Source organism: Pelodiscus sinensis, chromosome 14 (assembly GCF_049634645.1).
Source record: "Pelodiscus sinensis isolate JC-2024 chromosome 14, ASM4963464v1, whole genome shotgun sequence".
NCBI lineage: Eukaryota > Metazoa > Chordata > Testudines > Trionychidae > Pelodiscus > Pelodiscus sinensis.
In genome coordinates this window covers 19,222,205-19,245,637 of record NC_134724.1, presented here as the reverse complement: position 1 = coordinate 19,245,637, position 23,433 = coordinate 19,222,205, and the positions used below count along the sequence as shown (strand labels likewise).

General features: G+C 42.5%; 1 protein-coding gene across 11 annotated transcripts in view; it reads left to right on the top strand.

Moving 5' to 3' along the window:
* Positions 1 to 23,433, top strand: part of ADAMTSL3 (ADAMTS like 3) — a 372,565-nt gene that overhangs the window by 165,271 nt on the left and 183,861 nt on the right. For all 11 annotated transcript variants that reach the window (XR_012895741.1, XR_012895743.1, XM_075897127.1 and 8 more), the window contains exon 4: positions 17,444 to 17,571. Coding sequence is in view for 9 of the 11 variants with exons in the window: in XM_075897127.1 (XP_075753242.1) it covers positions 17,444 to 17,571 (128 nt within the window). In the remaining 2 variants the exon portion in view is untranslated. The remainder of the gene's footprint in view (positions 1 to 17,443; positions 17,572 to 23,433) is intronic.

Here is a 23,433-nt window from a genome sequence, read left to right as displayed (position 1 = left end):
GGATTAAAAGGATGGTGGAAGGAGTCTGTACAAACCCAGCCAATCAGGGCGCAGCTAGAGATGGCCAAGCAGGTCCAGGATGGGTTCTATATAAAGACTGCAGGGTGGAGAGGAGAAAACTTCAACTCTCACCAACAAGGGATAAGGAGATGGATCCCAGTAGAGGAGGAACCAGCTGCACCTTGGAAAGAACCATGCTAGACAGGCTCAGAAGAGCTGAATAGAAGCTCCAGACTAATATCTGATGGCTGTAGGCAGTTATACAAGGGCCAAGAATGTGCAAGAGTGGCTCAGGGAACGGGAGCAGTCAAGGGGAGAGCTGGAGGGCAGGAGATGGCTGCCACCATAGGGTCCCCGAGTCGGGATCCAGAAGAGTCGGCTGGCCTGGTCCTCTCCTCCCCCCCCCATTCTTCCTTGCACCACACCATGAGGTATGTCCTTTACAGACTGCAGCTTGCTCTGAGGCAGGGGCTAGACTTTGGGATTACAGTTGGACATTCAGGCAGGTGTGTGAACTGAGAACAGCTGATACACCCGGAAGAGGGGAGAATGGAATGATGGGTACTGCTGGAGGGCAGTGTCCTGAAACACATACAACAGAACAAGGGAACAACATGGGTCGAGCACCCGAGGGTGGAGACAAGAAAAGTACAGGAATGATGGGTGAGACACTGAGCAGGAGGCAGTGCACTCGATCGTCAGAGCTAGTTCCCGGATGAAACAGTAGGAAGCGCTTCATGGTGAGTTGATCCTACAACATGGAGCAATACCTCTAGTTGATATGCTTTTAAGAAACTAAAAGAAATGTAGACTTCAGCTGTGAAGTTTCCAGTCACCCATTAACAATTGGAAATATCATTCTTGAGAATGTGCCATTCAGACTTTTCTGGACATGAAGATCTTTGCAAATATACTAGAAATGAGGGTTGAGATGAACCATACATTGATTAATAACTATTATTTGGGCTTTATTATTGTAAGGTCATTCCTGATAATCTGAGACATACCTTGAACCACATCAATTTGGGCTGATTAGACAACCAGTAACTGATCTTTTCTCTTGATGCAAATAAAGCATTTGACTGAGTTAAGTGTTCCTTTCTTTTTGATGTATGGAGACACATAGTTTTGAACTCAAATTTAGATAGATAAAGCAGGATCCTTATAAATGTGGGACTGGATAGGAACTATAGTGTAGGGGAACAATTAGAAGGGGTTTTCCCTACTCCCCTTTGACTTTTCTCTAGGAATACAAGTATGGAATAAAATATGAATCTCTGGTTATATGTCTGGTTCTAGCAACTGATACAACACCCTCTAAAGCCAATGAGAAGCTTTCCATTGGCTTTAGTAGGCTTTGGATCAGGCTTTATTTGCCTACTCAGAAATGTCTTGCCAACTCTTATTTCTGTTTTAAATTAATTTAGGTTAGGAAAGTAAAAAGTTTAGCTACAGCAGTTGGGAGTTTTGCTGGTAGAGTTGTCCTAAACACATGAAAGCCACAATACTAATGTCATTTTTAACTAAAAGGGGAAAAAAAACCAAACCTTCACGTACTGGCAACCAGGGAATGATCAGAGTTATATAAATAGAACTCTTACTACTGCAGTAGAAAATTCTGCGGAAGTCCTTTCTTGGAATAGGCTATTCATTAGTTGGCTTGGCAGAAGGAACTCAATCCAAATGAATAGCTTGCCAAGAGCACTTCTAGTATTATATGTTGCCCATTCAAATCTTGGAAAAATTCTTTAGAAATTGGACAAACTGACCACTCATTTTTACGGGCTTTTGCAAGACCTAGAAGTAAAAAAACCTAACTTGTAGTAAGCATCAGTTAATGGAGGTTTCAGACTACAGAACTTCAGATAATATTGCCAGGCAGCTAATATAGTAACCATAACATATTGGACTGATAATAGGAAACAGTGCTACTCAATAGGTATGGAGATAGTCTATGCTAATATTCTGTATTCCTAGTTGTTATCCTGGACTAGTACTAAAGGTGCTGTAATTAAGTACATACAGTAGTAGATATTTGGAATGAAGTATTTACTACCTATTTGAGATAGATTGTCTGTGTGTCAGTCTGTCTGTGCATGTCTCTCTCTGTTCAAGAACTTCTCCTAAATGATAAGATCAAAAGTTAAGGACTAGGACCACCAGATTTGATGCACAGCTTCCTCTTGTCATAACTTAAAGCAAGGTCAGGGTTTGGTTGTTCTAGGAAAGTGGGATGTGCCTGGAATGGGAATGCTTCTTATAAAATCATACAGAAAAGAGACAGTCTCACCAGGCAGGAGAAAAGGTGGCATCCTTGAGCCTCCCAACCCCAGGTACCCTTAGCTGAAGTTCCCACCTGTCCCTGATTGATACGAGAACATTGCTGGCTGTTCCCCTTCATCAGGTAGCAATGGAAAAGTGCACAGTTTGCTGCATTCCTCATTCTGGCTGGTGAGTGCAGGGGGCAAATGAACCTAGACCTGCCCCACCCGAGGAACATGCTCCTTTCCCCCAACTGTGTACGCTGGAGCTGCAGAGGCCATGGAGAGGGGATCTTCACCTGATCCCAAACTGCTGCCCAATACAGCCTGCAGACTGAACTCCTCATCCCCAGCCCTACCCCAGAGTAAAGATTGAAATGAAGAAAAACAATAAAATTTTCAGTTAAGGACCCAAGCAGTGCTGGGTAATTCTTCCAGTACAGGTAGTCCCCGAGTTACGCGGATCCGACTTATGTCGGATCCGCAGTTACGAACGGGGATTTCCTTGCCCCGGAGGACTCGAGCGGCGGGACGCCTGGTCCCGCCGCCCGCCTCCTCCGGGGCGAGAAAAGCTGCTCCCCGTCTCCCTGGTCTGCTGCTGATCTGGAAGCGGCCCCGGGTCCTGCGCCGCTTTGCTCAGCGCCTCCCTGGTCTGCAGACCAGGGAGGCGCTGAGCAAAGCCGCGCAGGACCTGGCCCGACCCGCGGCACTTCCAGCTGATCTGGAAGCGGCCGCGGGTCCGGCCCCGGGTCCTGCGCCGCTTTGCTCAGCGCCTCCCTAGTCTACAGACCAGGGAGACGCTGAGCAAAGCGGTGCAGGACCCGGGCCGGACCTGCGGCGCTTCCAGCTGATCTGGAAGCGCCTCGGGTCCGGCCCCGGGTCCTGCGCTGCTTTGCTCAGCGCCTCCCTGGTCTGCTGGGGGGGGACGCAGCTAGTGCCCCCCCAGCAGACCAGGGAGATGTGGAGCAAAGCCCGGGGCCTGTGGTAGAGCAGGTGGGGCGCTGCCGGTTGGTCCCGCAGCACCGCTCTTTGGTGCTACTGGACCAACCCGGCAGCACCCCAGCTGCTCAGCCCCAGGAGTACTGATTCAGCCGCTGCTGATCAGTTTCAGCAGTGGCTGAATCAGGACGCCTGGGGCAGAGCAGCTAGGGTGCTGCTGGGTTGGTCCAGTAGCGCTGAGGAGCGGCCGCGCTACTGGACCAACCCAGCAGCACCCGAGCTGCTCTACCCCAGGCGTCCCCAAGTTAGCCGCTGCTGAAACTGACCAGCGGCTGACTACAGGAAGCCCGAGGCAGAGTTGCTCTGCCCCAAGCTTCCTGGAATCAGCTGCTGATCAGTTTCAGCAGCAGCTGACTTGGGGACGCCTGGGTTTCTTAAGTTGAATCTGTATGTAAGTCAGAACTGGTGTCCAGATTCAGCGGCTGAATCTGGATGCCAGTTCCGACTTACATACAGATTCAACTTAAGAACAAACCTACAGTCCCTATCTTGTACGTAACCCGGGGACTGCCTGCATATCAATAAATAACACTGAAGATAAAAGAATCCCTCTTTCACAATCATACATAATTAGGACTAGAAATTTTTATGCTCAGGGAATAAAAACAGGAAGCTAGATACAAAATAGTATAACCTCTTGCTTACTTTCTAATTTGTTTCAGAACAGAGAATGTATTGCATTACATATAATATGCAATATGGTCTTTATCCTGCTTCAATTGAAGTCAGTGGGAGTTTTGTTAATAACTTAATTGGGAATTGAAATACACCCTAAGATTCATGTGCAGCATTTCCCACGATGCCTATTTTTGAAGTTAGGAGATAGGAAATCAGTAAAGGAAAATATTATTCTCTAGATAGCAAGTAAGTTACACTAGACTGCATTTTATTTGAAGCAATAAAATAGAAAGAAATAACAGGAGAAATATATAAATGTCACAGAGCACCAGCAGCAAGAAATCTTTGCTGCATGCTCCTTGCTACTCCTGTAACCGTTGAAATTCAACAACAAAATGGCTGCCCAGCCTTTTAATGCCACAACAAAAATAAACATTTTTTTGTGTGTACAGCTTAACAGAAAATGCAGTCAGGTTGTGAGGCACTCTCCTGGGGCCTGGGCCTTGGTTCTACTCTCCTCCCTGAATTTCACCTAGCAGTCCCACATAGGAGAAGCAAACGAGCCTTCTTATTTCATCCGGTAGGTCCAGATTGCTTATGCCTCCTTTGCCACTTCTAGCCACTGGTGGGACAGTCCTGGTGGTTCTTTTTTCCAAGAGCCCAAGTGGCTTCTCTAGGTGGTGCTTATAGGTAAAAACTCACTGTCTCTCTTTCCCAGGGGACAGTTTTCCTTCCGGTGGATGCGTTATGGTGGTACTGCCTACAGCAGTGGGCAATGAAGGTCTGCTCCACACCCCCTCACACAAGAATACTATATTTTTTAAATCCCAAAGAAGACTTTTCTGTAAAATTGTAAGATTTGGATATAGTCCTTAATTCTGCAATTTTTGCTCAGTAAATCTCCCCATTGCTAGTTACACAGAGTTGGCATCACATATCTGCCCACCAAGGACATTATTTTGCTTTGACCCTTTCATATTTTTGACTTCTCTGCCTGAGAAATAGCCAGAGATGGGTAGTTTATGCACTTAAATTACATGAAGAGTGTATGGCTGTATGCTTTGAGATAGATATGTGTGGAAATCTGAAGGAGGATGGAGACAGAATGGATGCAAGCCTTTGAGTATGTGGATAGGCACTGGCAGCGTATACAAAAGGTACATCTTTCAAGCATTATATATGCAGTGTTGTGGTAGCTGTGTCAGTCCCAGGATGTTAGAGAGACTAAATGGGTGAGTAATATATTTTATTGGACCAACTTCTGTTTGTGAGAGACTCAAAAACTTGTCTTTCTCTCTAACAGATGTTGGTCCAATACGAGATATTACCTTACCTACATTGTTTCTGAAAGCATTAAATATGTCAGTAGTAGATACATCAGCATAGACAGAAGCAATTCATACATTCATTTTCCTTGACTGAAAATCATTTGTCATTCTTGCATATTTAACCACAGATAAAGGCTGACAACACTTTTGAGTCAGAGTGCCAACATGTAAAGGGGCAACTTTAAAAAGAAGGCCCAAATGCATGCCTGGGTTAAGTAGCAGCAAATCTAATAAAGGCAGTAGCGCTCAGCATGCTTGTTTTAGAGATGCATTTGGTCCTAAAACATATGCTGCTGCCAAATGGGATTAATAATCCCATTTAGAATCCCCAAAACTATGTTTAGATTTAGAATCCCTAAAACTATGTTTAGATTCTGAATCAGTCATGCCACATTGCCCATTACACATAGGACAGTGTGCAATTAAAGTGTCAACTTCTGCTCTTTCTTAAATAATGTAAATTGAGTTACTCCACAAAAATTAGTAGTTATTCTGGGCTATACCTGGTATAAAAGGCAGTATAATAGGAATCACAGATCTAAGATTTACTTTGAGCAATATGAAATACATTCAAACAACTCCTAAAATGAAGGAAAAAATAGCATTGTTGTTTATTAATTAACAAAAGCCTCATACAATTCAGTAGTTGCCACTACAAATTAGGTCAGAGCTGCAGTTAAATAAATGATTGCCTTGAAAATCTGTAATGGATTTTCTGAAATCTAATTTTTTTTCTTACTTTTATGGAAAAGAGAATTTGATTGTTAAAATTGCTGTGAGTGAACAATATGGCTTTTTATTATTTTTCCCCAATTTATTCAATTGCCAGGAATATTTGCTATTTGTTCTATGAGCTGCTTTGCATTGTTTTTACACAAATACAATGATTAAAAATTCTATATATAGTATTAAATAGCCAGATGAGTCCGGAGACATTGGTCACATCTCTATTTAGCTCACAAATGAAGAAGAGGTTGAAAATCTCATCTGAGTGATGTGGTATAAAAAGATGTAACAAAACTATCAAAATACAGTAAAACTCCAATAGTCTGGCATCCAATTGTACGGCACTCCCGATAGTCCAGCATCAAAATGGCAAGAGCCTAGTGAGAGTTTAAGTGAATAATTTATAGACTCTATTAGTGTTGAAGTGTATAATTTTTGTGTTTGTGAATAAAGTGTTGTATTAAGTGTTTTAAGTTACTGTATTAATAGTTTCATAGTTTAAATGATTAGCCAGTGCTGCACACTACTGTACATAGTATCCCCTGCTTATAGTATCTCCTGATAGTCCGGCATATCCTATAATCTGGCACCACCTAGGTCCCAAAGGTTCCGGATTATCGGAAGTCTACAGTAATTTGGATCAGCAATCTCTGCATTAGATAGTCACTATCTCTGAACTCACCCATACAAACCCAAAGTTCCAGTGTCAAAGAACCACCCACAATTCCCAGCTCCAGCAATTTCTTCTGCACGAGAGCTACAGCTCTGAATCCTTCCCACTGCCCTCACATACCTACCCCTCAGCTGTGACTGTCGTCTTACTCTCTGGGTGCATCTACACTGCACCGTAACTTGAAATAATTTGAGCTATGCAAATTGTGGATCTTCTTTCGATGCTATTTCAAAATAGCTTATTTCGTCATTTGGCACTATCTACACAGCACCAAATTTCGAAATAAAGAGCTATTCTGAAACGTCTCTTACTCCTCGTAGAATGAGGTTTACAGGGACATCAGAATAGTGAGCCCGAAATAACAGGCTTGCTGTGAAGATGTGGGATAACTATTTCAGGATACTCTGGTATCCTGAAATAGTGTTGCAGTGTAGACGTAGCCTTTGAGGAATCATCTTAGGCTCGAAGTTCTGCAGCAGGAGCTAAGCTCTCATTCCATCCTGCAAGGTATCAGAGGATGGTAATTCTGGCTGATCTGTCCCTTCCTTTTCCCATGCCAATCCACTCGACTTTGGGGATATCTCCGCTGATTCTTGTGCTCGTGGTGGACTGGGAGTTTGGGGCAGCTTGCATTGTTACCACTGTAAGGGCCCAGCAAGTGAATCTGGCTTCTTGACTCTCTAATTTATTTTCATTTCAGTTGCACTTTCTGTGTTGTACCAATATATAAAACTATTCAGAAACTGAACGTGAGGCACAGAATAAGTTGTGTGTATATGTATGGTTAAAATTAAATTATTTCTAAAAACTGTGAAAAAACAAACGTTTAATGTACTCGGACATTTGTATTAAGAAGTTGAATCTTTGTTCCACTGAATGTTAAACAGACACATATCCAAGTCTTATGTAATGGATGTTTGAATAATACTAAAACTATATAAACTGACCTTCATTCTTTGGCACCATATCTCCTTTGAAGTCTGCATGACCAAATTCAATACAATTATGTCATTCTTCATAATGGCCAAACAAAAGTTTGGCCAAATAACCATTTTTCTGCCACATTACAGCTTTGTATTTGACACTGTAATATATGTCCATGCAGCTATTATGACTACTAGAGATAACACTTCACAACACAATATCACTTTGTTTTATGTTGATCCTCAGCCCTGGAGACTATGGGCTTTTGTTTGCTTTTACAAGGGCCTGCTTCTGTCATGCTTACTTGCTTTGAATAGCACATTACAGTGCAAGTAGTCCCATCAAAATAAGTGAGGCTGCTTTCAGGATAAGGTGCTAAGGTAACAAAAGACAAATGAGGCCCCAGAATAGCAGGGGAGAAGCTGTCTTTTCGGTCATATAAATTCATATTTAATAATGTGACACTTTCAGTAAAATTTGCCAAGGGCTAGGCCTGCTTCACCAGTAGACCCATTTTACAGGCTATACTTAACTGGACCTGCACAAAACCTGACACCCTACTCCTGTTACAGGCATGTCTTTGCTGCCATCATAGGGCGAGACCAAAGCATGGTTTGGCATACCTGAGCTAGCTTTAGGGTTGCCAACACTCCTGGACTGGACATTTTTGCTACAAAGGGTGTCTGGTTGGGACTCTTGGCAACCCTAGATAGCTTTACTCTATCTTGAGTAACGGGAGCAGTGAAGCTACGGCAGCATACGTGTTCATGAAAGCTGTAGAAACCCCTCTGGAACCATTGGTACTTACTTGCTAAACTTGTGCTGCTACCATAGCCTCACTTTTCCTCGTACCTGAGCTTGGTAGATTAAAGCTCGCTTGGGTATGTCTACAGGAGCTGCAGTCACATCTCATGATTGCCATACAGACATAGCCATAGCTTTTGGAAATGGAGGGCACTAAGCACCTCTCAGCAGTTGCTCAGAAGCTTTTAGGATTGCGGAAAGCCATGCACAGGTCCTCTGAACTGGGGTGGGTTGTTGTCTTTTTTATTATTATTATTATTATTTTTTTAAGAATTGGTTATAGATGAAGTGCAAATTTTTAGTGAAATAGTAAAAAATTAATTACTACATATAATCAGGAGTGACGTTTTGCAACACATCATACAGGTTTTTGAAATAAAATTTGGTTAAATGCAATGAACATATCCTAATCCTGATTTTTCTAAAATGAATACATCATCTAGATTAGCTGGACTAAATGCAAGTGTGATGGCATGGGACCTCATGGCTATCAAACTCTACATAAAGAACAAACAAATCACCTAGGTTTTCCATGGACTTATATTTGTCACCTTTCTCAGTTACTGTGTCTGGATTTGCTACAGCCACAGTGATCTTATTCAGTGTCTCTGTCTTTCTTGCTCACATACACATGCACATACTTCTATACATAACATCTCATCATTTTAAAAAACATTGAAAGGGAAATCACACAAAACCGTCATTACCAAAGAGCACTGGAATCATGTCTTAAACTCCCAGAAGCCTGAAAATTCAGAGTTCAGATGCAAAGTATGAATATGGTCCTTATGCACAATACAGCTCTTCTGTGCCCTAGCTCTTGACTTAATTCCTAACAAAAAGCTTCCACGCTCTTTTTTATTTAAATCATTGGTTTGATCATCTTTTCTTTCTTATGCTTGACTTTGGTACTCTACTGTAGACAAATGTAATATATAGAGCTTATGAAAACTGACAGCTAGTAAATCAACATTATTTTGCTAGTAAATTACCAGGCTAGCTCAAGCGGCTTTTAACTCTTTCCCATGGGACAAATGATTTGAACTGGCTGAAGTTTAAGTCAACACTTTGGGCACTGATTTAGCTGGTGATTATGAAGAAGGCTTTGTTGGCATAAACCTATGCTTTGATCATCAGAGTAGTTGGAGTTTTTGAGTTCTCTACAGTTCCAGACAATAGTTTTATCTAAGCCATTTAGTAAGTGAACAACTGTACATTGTTTAGGGGTCTAGATTACATTCTGTCTGCTACTATCATGTGACTGCTTTAGTACAAATAGTGAAGTTATGACTATGTCAGATGTTATCACTACACTGACCAAAAAAGCCAGTTATTGTAAAGGGGGGAGAGGAAGGCTTGGCTTGTCATCTTTTGGTATCATTAGGGTTTTCACTTCTTTTAGTTTCTTTGTAATAGTATAAACATCATTTATCTTTAGATTAGATGAGGTGCATTCTGATTTAATGCAAAGATTTAAAATATTATATGATTCTTGTGTTCCTTTTGCCTTTCATTTGATTTTTTGCTTGATCTTATGTGATTTCCTAAGAGGTTCTGAGCACCTTTTACTCTCATTGAGCCTAGAGTTAAAGGACAAAAAGGATCACCAAATCAACTAGTCCAGCCTTTCTCTCCAGTTGACTTCTTTAAGTAATTCCTAAAATTTTCCAAAGTCTTTTGAAATTAAAAAAAAAAATCTGGTTTTGGTTATCGTTCCATTTAATTTAAATTAACCAACTCATGATCACTTGATTCACAGTTATTTCTTATGGCCAGCTCATGTGTGATGTCATAGAATCAAAGAATTGTTGGACTGGAATGGACCTTGAGAGGTGGCTTGAGAGGTGACAATTCTCTTAATTGTCCTTAGATTTATTTGTTGAAGTCAAGATTATTAAATTTTTTCTCTTTGAGTATCTAGAATGCTGCTTGGTTCAACAGTAATTCCTCACGGATATGTCTACACTGCAAAGTTAATTCGGAATAACAGCCATTATTCTGAATTAACTTCCATAGCGTCTAAACTGCTATTTCGAATTAAATAGCAGGGCGCTTAATTCGAGTTTGGTAAACCTCATTCTATGAGGAGTATCGCCAAACTCGAATTAGCTAATTCGGAATAAGCGCTGTGTAGATGCTTAGTCCGAATTAGCTGGCCTCCAGCCGTTCCCAGTTCCCTCTGGTGGCCACTCTGGGCCAAACCAGGAAAACTCTACTGCTCCCCCCTGCCCAACCCCAGAGCCCTTAAAGGGGCAGAATTCGTTTGGCCACAGGGCCTGTGCCAGCTGCAGGCCTGCCAGCCCAGAGCCTGCAGGAGCTGCCCCTGACCCAGGTGCCAGCATGAGCCAGCAACCCACTGCCAGCCAGCCCTCCACTGCTCCCCAGGACCAGTCTGGCAGCTCCCAGGAGCCTGCCGGGGACGGAAAAGGCGGGCGCCATCCTTATCCAGTGCAGAGATCATGGACCTGATTGAGATTTGGGGGGATGGCTTCAACTAGACCAGGAACGTGGCCCTCTGCCGAAGGATGGTAGACAGCCTGGCCACCAAAAGCCACGTGTGCAACCAGGAGCAGGTGCGCACTAAAATTAAAGAGCTGTGGCAGGCCTATGCAAGGGCTGCAGCGGGCAGCTCCCAACCAGGGGCAGACCCAGACCCCTTCCCGTATTTTGATGCCCTGGACTGCATCCTGGGGGATCAGACTGTCCGTGCCCCCCAGGTGGTCATCGACCCTGGGGCCAAGGGCCCTGACCAGAGCACGGAGGAGGAGGAGGAGGAGGACGATGGCCACGAGTCCCAGGATCCTGGAGGGAGCGTGTCGCGCATGCCGGAACCCAGAGCCTTGCTAGCAAGCCTGTCGACTGTGTCGTCCGACACTGGGGAGGCCTCAACATGTGAGTGCCATCACTCTCCCCTTATGTGGGGTGGGAGAGGGATCCCAGGGACTGCACATGTGGGCCTTGCTGACCATGGATCATGCAGGAACCTATGTATGTACGGCACCAGCCGGTACATGTGGCCCTGGCTGCCTGCAATACAGGGGCCCTGGCCTCTTACACCCACGCATGTATGTATGAAGGCACATGACATGCTCCTGACCCCGGGGAGAGACACTGCACAATGCCCTCCCTCCAAAAGCCCCCTCTACGCAGAGGCAGGGCACATCTCCCTTTCTTCCCCTCCCCCCCACACACCCACACTATATACAGCACAGGGGCATGGGTGCAGTCCTGGGCCAGCTCTCACTCCCGGGGATAGCAGGACATGATAGTGCAGAGACCTTCCGTCCTCATCTTGCAGAGGTTGGGCTGGGTTTCACCCACTGTGTCCCCGGGGATAACAGAGCACGTCTCTGGTTTGTCCACAGGTGCACCAGCTGCGAGTGCAGGGCACACCACCCCGCCCAGGACAGCCTTCAGCACCCGGGGCAGCAGGATGACCTGCCACCTGCAGGAGTACCACCGGCAGCACCTGGCACTATATGCTAGGTAGGTCTGCTGCCAGGAGCACTGCGTGGAGGAAGACCTACAGCTGCAGCGGGAGGGCTTGAGGGAGCTGCTTGCCCAGGGCCGTGCCATATAGGATCACCTGCAGACCCTGGTGCAGAGATTGGTGCCTGCTGCTGCTCCAGCCCCTGTGGCCGCTCCAGCTATCGCTCCTCCTCCCATTCCTGCCCCCCTTCCCACTTCTTCCTCCTCACCCGCCCTCCCCCACCTGCCATACCCGCTCCCCCCCGGGAACGCCAGCGCTCCTGCACGCACAGTGCTGCAAGACAGGAGGGCCAGCAAGACCCCCAACCCTGAGCTTCTCTTCCCCTTTCCATCCTTTGCCTCCCCCTTCCAGCTCCCTCCTCCCATCCTCTCTTCTTCTGTCTCCCGCCTCCTCTCCCAAGTCTCACCAGGGTTTCATTCTCCCTCCCCAGTTTTGTGAAATAAACAGAGTTTGCGTTTATGAAAATACGTGTGTTTTATTTGACATTAGGAAGGGGGGCTAGGGAGAGGTAAGTGGAAGGATGTGAGGGAGGAATGAGGCACAAGCCCCCAAGGGGGCAGACCAGGGAGGCTCTGAGTGCTCCTCAGGGTGGATGCTCTCCCGCAGGGCTTCCTGGATACTGACAGCCCTCCCGATGGACGTCCCAGATGGCAGCCTGCAGCAGGTGCAGCCAGACTGATGGCAACGCGTCCACAAGACGCATCAGAGTGCCCAGGGGTAGCTCTGTCTCCATGTTGCAGAGTGCTACTGTGTCTCGAGTAAGGGCAACCACAGCACTCTAAGACACAAATGATTTGCTGTTCCGCAGCGAGGCAGGCAAGCAAGCAGGGACACCTGAGAATCGGCTGGCCGGGTGTGTGTGTGTGTGTGTGTCCCTTTAAGCACAAGCCTCAGATAGCCTTAGGCAACAGGCACACATAGACACTCCTGACCTGATGCCCTGCCTGACCTGGTTCTGGCTGGCCTTAAATCCGAGTCTGTGTCTAGTCAGTGTGGATGCAGTATTTCGAATTAGCAAAATGCTAATTCGAACTGCATTTTGTGTGTAGACGTGTTAATTCGAATTAGCTTAATTCAAATTAACTATTTCAAATTAAGATAACTCGAATTATCGCTGTAGTGTAGACATATCCTACAATAGCAGTGTGAGAAAAAAGGTCAATGAGGCAAAGGTAAAGTAACATAGCATTGGTTAAATATAACAGACTAGACATTTACTTACATTCTGCATTACAGAACCACTTAACATTTTATTAAGAGCAGGATGATGATCTTTTTCAACAAACTGATATCTGACAAATGGACTATTACTGGTATGGTGCTATTTTAAACAGACTTTGTTCCTTTTGGCTGATTCTTGGCCTGTGGCTAGTCCCAGACGTACCTCTTCTTTTTAAATGTATTAAGAGCTGACAGTCTCTTAATACATTTAAAAGGCTAACGTGCAGCGGGGGAACCCAGCGCAAGCCGGGACAGCTGATTCCCAGCTTGCGCTTTAGCTTCCCTCTTGATGCGCTTTAGCCTTTAGGGGTTAGCTCCCAGGCCGAGAGAAAACCCCTCTGCGGCTCTCTGCTTATTGACTAGTTGATAAGCTAGTCAATGAGTTGATTAAGCTAAATTTAACATCCCAAATCTGAGACAAACTTTAAAGTAATTGAATAAACTGAAGAAGTGCTCTTGTGGCTCTTCAGAGAACTTCCCCTAATATGCAGTTGATCTCAGAAGTTCTGTGTAAATGTACTTAGTAAAGATCCAGGAAAGTTTGTTTGATATATTAAGAAGACACATGGTTACATATTCACTAGTTTTAGTGTTAAGTCGTGGCCTGGGTTTATTAATATAGCAGGAATCAAGGTAAATATTTATTTCTGTTTTAAGTGTTTCTAAACTGGAGTGGAGGTTTATATCATTTCTAATTTGTCTCGTAGTGATTATTGGAAATTCTCTCTCTCTCTCTCCCTATCCCCCCCCCCCCGCCCCCCAGGGAGACGATGAAATGTGAGAGAAAACGAGTGATTGGTTAGGGTTTTACAGCGCCTTTTGATAAGATGCACCATTCTTATATGAGGTGGTATGTTTCTGTTTAGATATTTGAGGCCTAATTTTATGCCCACTGAAATCAGTTGGGAGTATTACCACTGACTCTGTAGAGCTCTGAACCTGATCCTTAGTTTCTAGTCCAGAGATTTAAGGATCTTAATTATATATGCGGCTTTGCAATCGGTTAATTGGTTGAAATGATCTATCATTGAGAAACCAACTGAGGTTTTGATTAATTATTTTGATAAAGCTCTGATGAATGCTTTGTGTTTGGTCAATCTGTGATTGTACTGAGGCAGATTCTGGTTCATGTTTTATGTCATCTTATGGAAGTTATATCTTTCATTTCATTTTCATCCACAATATACCTTTCATTCTTTAGTGACATTAGTATAATTACATTAAGGCTACGTCTACACTGGCATGATCTTGTGCAAAAAGTCTTTAGCGCAAGAGTTCTTGCGTTAAAGTAGTTGCGCAAGAGATCATCTACACTGGCATGTGCTTTTGCAGAAGGGCATCCCTTGCCAGTGTAGATGCTTTCTTGCGCAAGAAAGCTCTGGTGGCCATTTTAACAATAGGGCTTTCTTGCGCAAGAAATTCATGTTGCCTGTCTACACTGGCCTCTTGCACAAGAACAGTTGCGCAAAAGGGCTTATTCCTGAGCGGGAGGGTCAGAGTTCTGGTGCAAGAAGCCCTGATTTCATATATTAGAATGTCAGTTTACTTGCGCAAGAACACGCGGCCAGCATAGACAGGCAGCAAGTTTTTGCGCAAGAGTGGCCGCTTTTGCTCAAGATCGCGCCAGTGTAAACACAGCCTAAGAGTGTGCAGCAGCTTATAGCTAAACATTTGCTTTGTGGATACATACAAATCACCTGATTGTAGTGTTCTTATTTTATGTGCAACTGATGGCTGCTGTTCCTTAAAGAGTGTAGGGCTTGTTGTTGTTATTTGTTGTTTTTTAATAAAATTTCTTATTTCCTTAGGATAGCAGTCCTATCATGTAAACACATTACCAACCATGGATTTGTCATCATTTGCCTTTAGTTATAGAAAATCTGCACAGTATATTTTTTTCTTCAAGGAAACATAGAAGGATAAAAATAGGCTGTAAACAGAATAGCCTTTAAAGAATAGTACTGAAAACAGAAGGGAATTCTTGAGAAAATTGCTATGTGATTTTCCCATTCCTTCATCCTGAAACACAGGTTGGATCTAGATCCAGAATAATGAACAGAGTCACAATTCTTTTAAACAGGATACTGTTAGCCCTTAATTCTGATTATATTACATTTTAACTGTGGCATGTTTTGATTAAAGAAGTGCCATATTCCAAAATATTGCTTTTTTTGATTTTGGATAATTACGTGAAATGGAAAAGCAGCATGTTTTGTAAAGCAGGGAATAAGGAGGAACATAATTTTGCTCATTTTTCATAGGGATCAGAATTTGTTGTGGTGAAGTTCACTCTACTATTGTTGAAGTTAGTGAGAGGAGGCTCAGTCTCCCTAAGTGGTTCAGTTTCAAAGAGCTTTAAAATTACTTCTCAGGTCTTTAGTCTTGGTCCTCTTTAAAAATTACTGGAATAATTCCCAGTGATTTCAGCACAAGAAGTTTGTTATAAAACTCACAACTTGATTCACCGCCAAGGTTGCAGTGCTTTGGGATGTAATTTGCAAATGCTTATGAGGCACATGGTATTGGGGACCACATAAGTACCTCAAAAAGAGGTATACAGAGAAGCACACTGGTGTCTAAGCTCATACAACAGTTTGAAAGAATTCAGTGTGTCTAAAAAGGCAGTTCTTTCACAGGGTGCCCAATTCTTGATCTATTTATGCATTTTATTTTGTTGTTGCGATTATTACTTCTTTCCTTCTACTTCTCTCTTTCCCATTTCCTTGTTTTGGGATTGGTCATAGCACTTATGAAAGATGTGGGTCTTTCATATATTCCTGAAAATTATCAAAATCTCTGATTTCCTTTGCAAAAGTATCCCACAGCAGAGCTCGCTCCTGTCCCGCCACACCACAGAAACAGAAATGCATCCATATACTTAAACACTCTTCTAAATGACAAAAAAGTACTTGGTCTTTGGTATGCCATGTTTATTTTCAACCAGACCAAGGGACTGCTCACTCTGGTCCTGATCCTGATCTGGGCTGATGAGTGACAGATGATCCTTGTGACCTCAGTGAGAACTGTGAATAATCAGTAATTTTTGAGGTGCCTTTGTATAGGAAAAGATTATTAACCATATATGGCATTTATAATTGAATCAAAGAGAAATTGTTAAAAGTAACCAAATTAGAATGCATTCAGTAACTTATACAAAAGTAAAAAATACTGTTGTTTTGCCAACAAAACCATTTAAGATCCTTCACATATCAGCTGGAGTATTGTGCAGATTGATATATTTCTCGACAGTCTGTAGTACTTTACAGGGATTATCATTTGTGTAACCTGCTAGGACAAAATGCAATGTGTTCATCTGCAAAATTTCAGACAACGAACAACTGTTGTTAATTATGTTTTAAATTCACTTAGCAGCAGTTCCAGCTTGGGGGCTTTATTAATACTGGGCAGAGAGAGGGAGGGAGGAAACTGTGCTTGAAATTTTGAAAGGTAAGCAGGGTTTGCTGGCTTTTTCTTTTACCTTTAGATCATCTTCCACAATTCTGAAACTCTTTAACTCTGTTAATGGATATGGAAGCTTTATTTACATTGGACTACTTTACTTTTACTGTTATTATTATTATTCTAAGTTGTTATTACTATTACCTTATATTATTTATAATAAAGTATTACTATTCTGTTTCATTATAGTAGCTCTGAGAGGGCTGAGTGAAGGGCTAACTTGTATGCTTATAATTTGATCAGAAACATTCCCTTCCAGGACAGATAACAGGAGGAGCTCAGATAATGAGGGGCGGGGGGAGTTGTCAGACAATAATTTAATGACAGATGCTGAGGTTCAGTAAGTTAGTTTTATAATCACTAACATACAAATTGTTAATATTATCTATCAACTATACAAAGTCAGAATCTTTTAAATTAAACTCAAATAGCATTTTTCTTTGTCCATCTGTACATTTTGATTATAGTGTACGGAAAATTTGTCATTGGTTTATGTGTGTACAGTGATATCAACATTTGCTGATAGGAATGGAAGGATTAGAGTTCTGCGAGTACCACAGAAAATGTAGGGAATAGGATTGCGAAGAAAAACCATGTACTCTTTATTTGCACTTTCTTGAGAGCTATGTTCCAAAGCACGTGACAAAGGGAGAAGTGGATGATGGACTTCAGTGTGGGGTTGGACAGAACAACTAATAGCTGTTTAACAATGGGCCTGATATTGAGGAAACTTCACATTTAAGTGGTCTGTTTCTTTTCTCGTTGTAGCTATCATATTTTTCATTAAAATATTAACTGAAACTGAAACTTAAATTTTTGAATGTGAAACTTGTTGCCTTGTACTAGAGCAGTTATGTTGTAAAGGTAAATAATGAGTAAAAGAATGTAATTCTAAACTCCAAGCAAATTCAGTTGTTATATGTATGTTTTCCATTTACAGACCTCCAGAACTGCACGTTCTGATGAAGATAAAGAAGGGGCCTGGGATGCTTGGGGAGCGTGGAGCGATTGCTCACGGACGTGTGGGGGAGGAGCCTCATATTCTCTAAGGAGGTGTTTAAATGGCAGGTTTGTCAGTTACCTACAGCTATAGTTTTACTCCTCAACAGCTATGCTCTGATTTCCTCTCTTCCCTCTCCTCCCATGTCATGTTGTATTCTCTTTGTGAACAAATTACTGTGCATGTGTATGAAATCCAGGCGTTTATTTTATTTTATTTTTTGTACAATGTATTCCTAGGGGCAGTCAGATAAAACAAATTTAGGTCCCAAGTCAGGAAAAAAACTTAAGCACATGGTTAACTGCTGTGCTGAGTAAGGGTCTTAAATGGCTAGACTGACTCATTAATGATGTAAAAAACACAAAAAATCCCCCTCCAGCAGGAAAAGGAATATGCAAACTAGCTGTGTACCATCACCCAGTATGTAAGGGGATGATTGCCTGTGACTGTCTTATAAACAAAAACAACTCATTCCACATGCAGAAGGGGTATCAAGCTGCTTCTGTCCCTTGAGGCTCCTGTTTTCTATGCCCTGCTGGGGCCGTGAAGGGATGTTAAATTTTATTATATTATGGTCACTATTTCCAAGTGGTCAAGTTATAATTCCCTCTTGAACCAGATCCTGTGCTCTACTTAGGACTAAATCAAGAATAGCTTCTCCCATTGTGGGTTCCAGAACAAACAGTAATTTAAGGTATAAAGAAATTTTATTTCTTCATCCCATCCTGAGATGATGTTTACCTAATCAATATGGGGAAAGTTGAAATCCTCCACTGTTATCGAATTTAAAAAATTCGATAGCCTCTCTAATCTTCCTTAGCATTTCATAGTCACTATCACTGTCCTGATCAGGTGGTCGATAATATATCCCTACTGCTATATTTTTATTATCGGAGCATGGAATTACTATCCATAGAGATTCTGTGGAACATTTTGGCTCATTTAAGGTTTTTACTTCATTTGATTCTACATTTTCTTTCACGTATAGTTCTGCTCCCCCACCAGCACAACCTGTTCTGTCCTTCTGATATATTTTGTCCCTTGGTATGACTGTGTCCCACTGATTGTCCTCATTCCAACAAGTTTCCGTGATGCCTATTATACCAATATCCTCCTTTAAAACTAGGCACTGTAGTTCACCCATTTTACTTTTTACAGTTCTAGCATTGCATATAAGCACCATCCCAAAAGTTTTCCCAGATCCTAATAAATCTAAACCCCTCCTCTCTACACCATTGTCTCATCCATGCATTGAGAGTCTGAAGCTCTGCCTGCCTACCTGGCCTTGCATATGGAACTGGAAGCATTTCTAACATCTGCCTTTTCCTAATGCTGGAGTTCCCTCCCCCGGAGATGTATCCTCAGTGCGAGGAAGAAGGGTCCTAACTATGGGATCATTTCCCTCTGTTCCAGTTGCATGTTCTCCTTCTCTGAGCCTTTCATCCTCCTTAACAGCACAGGGGCTGCCTGACCGGAAGTGGGGCAGTTCTTCAGTGTCCCAGAAAGCCTCATCTGCCTATCTCTTGGCCTCCCATAGCTCCTCCAATTCAGCCACCCTGGCCTCCAAAGTCTGTACGTGGTTTTTGAGGGCCAGAAGCTCCTTGCACCAAATGCACACATACGCCACCCGCCCATGTGGCAGATAATCATACATGCTACATTGGGTGCAATAAACAGGATAGCCCCAGCTCTGCTGCTGGGCTTCTGCTTGCATTCTCTCCTATAGATAATTAGGTTATTGATAGAGTTTTTATTTAAATCAGGAAGTTTTGTTTTTAGTTTATTTTAAAAGTTTTAAAGAATGGCAAGTGTACCTCAACCCCTTCCAACTCCCCTTCTGAATTCCCTCTCGAAACTCCTGTTAGCTGCCCCTGTTTGCAAAGCTCTCTGGCCTTCCTGATAATCCCGCCCCCTGGCTAAGGCTCAGCCAATGAACTGAGGATTCTAGATTTCAAATCCTTTTTAAGAAGCTCGCAGCTTCCAACTGCCAGCCACAGCACACAGTCCTTCAAACAAACAGTTCAGCATTTGAATCTACAGACAGACAGACAAACACAAGCTTAGCACACAGTTTCTTTCAGGCAACCAGCAACTAACCCCCAACACACACTACAGACAGCCATTTACCTCAAGGGTGCCGTATTTACTCCTCCTTCACCTGGAGAGCTCCCTCTCGAAACTCCCTGTTAGCTGCCCCTGGTCACAAAGCACAAAATATTTGATTGTAACCCTTTAAATTAAATAATTCTAGAAGTATAAAGATAGATTAATTTAGGTCCGATTCCTGACCTTGTCATTCTTTCACAAATGAGTAATCCAGTCGGTGTGTTCAGTGTGTTACTATAAGAACAGATTACTGCTGTGATTAAAGGTTCCACTATTCAATTCACAATTGTTTTTGTTATGGAATTCCTGCTGATTTCATTGTTCAAAACCTTTAGCAATTGTATTTCAAGTCCCATTTTGTTATGATTGTACAGTATGAGGTATAATAGCCAGAAAGTCAATTACTCTTAATGAAGGCTGGTAATGTGATATGCCAGTCAAGTCCCCAGCAGTATGTGGCTAAAGCTGACCATTGTTAAAATAGTTCCTGTTTCTCAGTGTATTTTGCATAGGGGTCTTTGAATGCATTGACTTTGCAGGAAAAAAAGCCAAATACTTTATCAGTGTGTTAGTAACTGTGAAATGAGTGCAATAAATAGTTGCAGTATAAATTCCAGTCAGTTTTCATTAATATTTTAATATATTCCCTTGTGGGAAAAAAACACATGTTTTCTGTATCTTGAGAAATTTATAATGTCCAGGTTTTTTTGTGATTTTTTTTTATTGTTATGTTCAGGAAAAACACATTGGGAAACAACATTTTCACATTTTTATATGCTGAAACCATAATTAATATACATCATCCCTTTGCAAAGTTGGAAACTAGAGGCAGCAAATCACTACTATCTTGAGCTAGAGGAGTTGCCTCTTCAGCACAGCTGGCTTTGCTCTTGCTTGAGCCTCCACTGACTGTTTCTTTTATAGTCGTGTTTTTTCACTTTCATATACATTTTATTGGACACTTTTCTAATTAAAAATAATGGAAATGATGCAAAAGAAGGAAATCCAGTACACTATAGGCAAATGGTTAGGTATCAGTCTTTTTTTTTGTCCCTGGAAGGCAGTTCTTTGTCCACACTAAAAGTATTCTGGGTTTTAGAAATAATGTTATTTTTCAAACTAATTACCTATCAAGTCATTTAAAATGTAGGTGTATCTATTTAATGCTAGATTCAGCCACCTGAACTCATGATCAGTAGTGTCTTATTCCATGAAAACTTTTAGCCAGTGGGACTGCTTATGATTAAGTGCTCTGTCTGTGTAAGATTGACAAACCTAGCCCTTACTCAGTGGTATGTGAGCCTCCACTGATCCATATATAAATACAAATAAGTTATAGCGTTTAAATGAAAATTCAATAATGTGACAATTTCTTTTTCAAATTGGTGCCATTTCAGCTTCCAACAGAAGACTGTGCAAAAGTCTTGAATTGTCTCAGCTACATGCATTTCATTTTATGATCGCTGTAGAAATGCATACATTAATTAGATTTATAGTATTTCAGACAAAATGAAATGGGTATGGGTGTGTCTAAACTACATCCCTTTTTTGATAAAGGGATGTAAATTAGACATATCGAAATTGTAAATGAAGCTGGGATTTTAATTTCCCACGCTTCATTTATATAATGGTGGCTGCAGCTTTTTTTCGAAAAGCCGCTTTAAAAAAAAACGCGGTCAAGACGGAGCTCTTTCAACAGAAATGCCCCATTTTGAAAGATCCTATAACCCCCTTTGTCTAATAAAGATGCGGGGTGTGTGTGTGTGGGGGGGGGGGGATGTTCAAAAAAAGCCACGGATGCCATTCTGTAAATGAAGTGTGGGAAATTCAAATCCCGGCTTCATTTACAATTTTGATATGTCTGATTTATATCCCTTTATCGAAAAAGGGATGTAGTTTAGTCATATACTATGAGTCTAGAGGAAATTTTTCCAATGCATTCTGCTCATTTGACTGTGAATCAGCAGAAATGCACACACCAATGAAGAAAAATGGGAGAGAAAAGAAAGAAGTTTGTGCTGAAATGCAGGCAGCTGTTTCTTTGTAAAACACAAAAATGATCAAAATGTGCAGAATATAGATTCTTTTCTGACTTGATGCACATATATTAGACATGCTTCTGGGGGGATTCGGTGCAAAAAAATTAAAATTTGGCACAAAGAAATTTAGAATTGTGTGCATAGTATTTTAAAATTCTTCATATTTTGTCAAAATATTTAATATAATACCACAGGACTACACACTGCTTCATTTATTTTGGCAAATTATTTAAACTATAGTACAGTGGATGGAAAATTTCAGTGGGTAGCATTGAAGGAAATCACCAACTCCCCTTTGTCTAATAAAGATGGTAAGAGGCAGGTCATTGGGTAATTGTATAGTCGATACAATTTGTATCGACTACACAATTAGTTGATAAGGGAAGGTGCTCAGAAGGACCTATGCCCACTGCGACTCTGCAGTTTAAGTGTAGTAAGAGCTGGGCATGTAGGCAGCCCAGCTGATACTGCATTTAAGCTGCAGGACCACAGTTAACCAGGTTAACTCCTGGACCTAGCGTGAGCCAGGACTGAGCCAGACTTGCTTAGTCCCAGCTCACACTGGGTCCAGCAGACCCTGTCTGTGGGGAGTCTCCGTGGGGAGTTGAGCCCCCCCGTGAACAGGGGCTGCTGCGGAGCAGCCTCTGTTTGTGGCCGGCCCATCTGCACCAACTCCTGTCTGTGGGCAGTCCCAACTCCCTACTGGGACCAGGAGCGGCCCTAGACCAGCTGCTGGCGACTGGTGCCCTAGGCGAAACGCAATCGGCACCCCCACCTCCAAAGCCCTCAACAGCCATTTTCTTGGCACCCTAGGCAACCGCCTAGGTCGCCTGTACTGGCTGGGACCCCCTGTGGACAAGGGCTGCCACCGGAGCAGTGGGGGAGGAGGGGGGAGAAGGGAGAAAGTGGCTCTACAGAGATGGTGCTGTCCCTCCATGCCAAGTATGCCATGGACTACTCTTTTACATACCTATTGTCTGATAGTAATGTATCTAGATTTGACCATTTATTTCTAGTTATTACTCAAAAATATATGTAGTCATATGCTCAGTGTTCCACCATAGGCTACTGAAGAGAAAGTGAGGACTGGGGAGTCAAACTCAGAATTTATTTTGGCTAGTGACCATCTCCAGAAAGATAAGAAATGGTTAATGGATCACATTTTTCTAGGAGGGTTTTTTTTTATCCAAAAATTTAGACCAGCTCTAATCACTAAAGCATCACAAGCATTTTAAAGGACATAATGTCTTTTACAGTACTCTGTCAATGTATATGGCCTGTTTTATACTCCTGAGGAAATTGACAAAGACAGTGGGAATAGTTCACTAAGCAGTCTGGCTGCTACATTCTGCTCTGATAGAGGGGACACAGCCTGCTCCATGTCTATGTCCTCAGAAAGACCCCAAAGATCTGTCGCTCCATGACAAGTGTGCTATAATAATAGTGAACAAGGAGTACAGTGTATCTCTTTCTCACACAAGACTGCTCAGTCCCTTCTCCACCCACAGGGTATGTCTACACTACAAAGTTAGTTCGAACTAACGGATGTTAGTTTGAACTAACTTTCATAGGCGCTACACTAGCGCTCCGTTAGTTCGAACTTAATTCGAACTAACGGAGCGCTTAGTTCGAACTAGGTAATCCTCATTCCACGAGGATTAAGCCTAGTTCGAACTTGCTAGTTCAAATTAAGGGCTGTGTAGACCCTTAATTCGAACTAGTGGGAGGCTAGCCCTCCCCAGGTTTCCCTGGTGGCCACTCTGGCCAACACCAGGGAAACTCTAC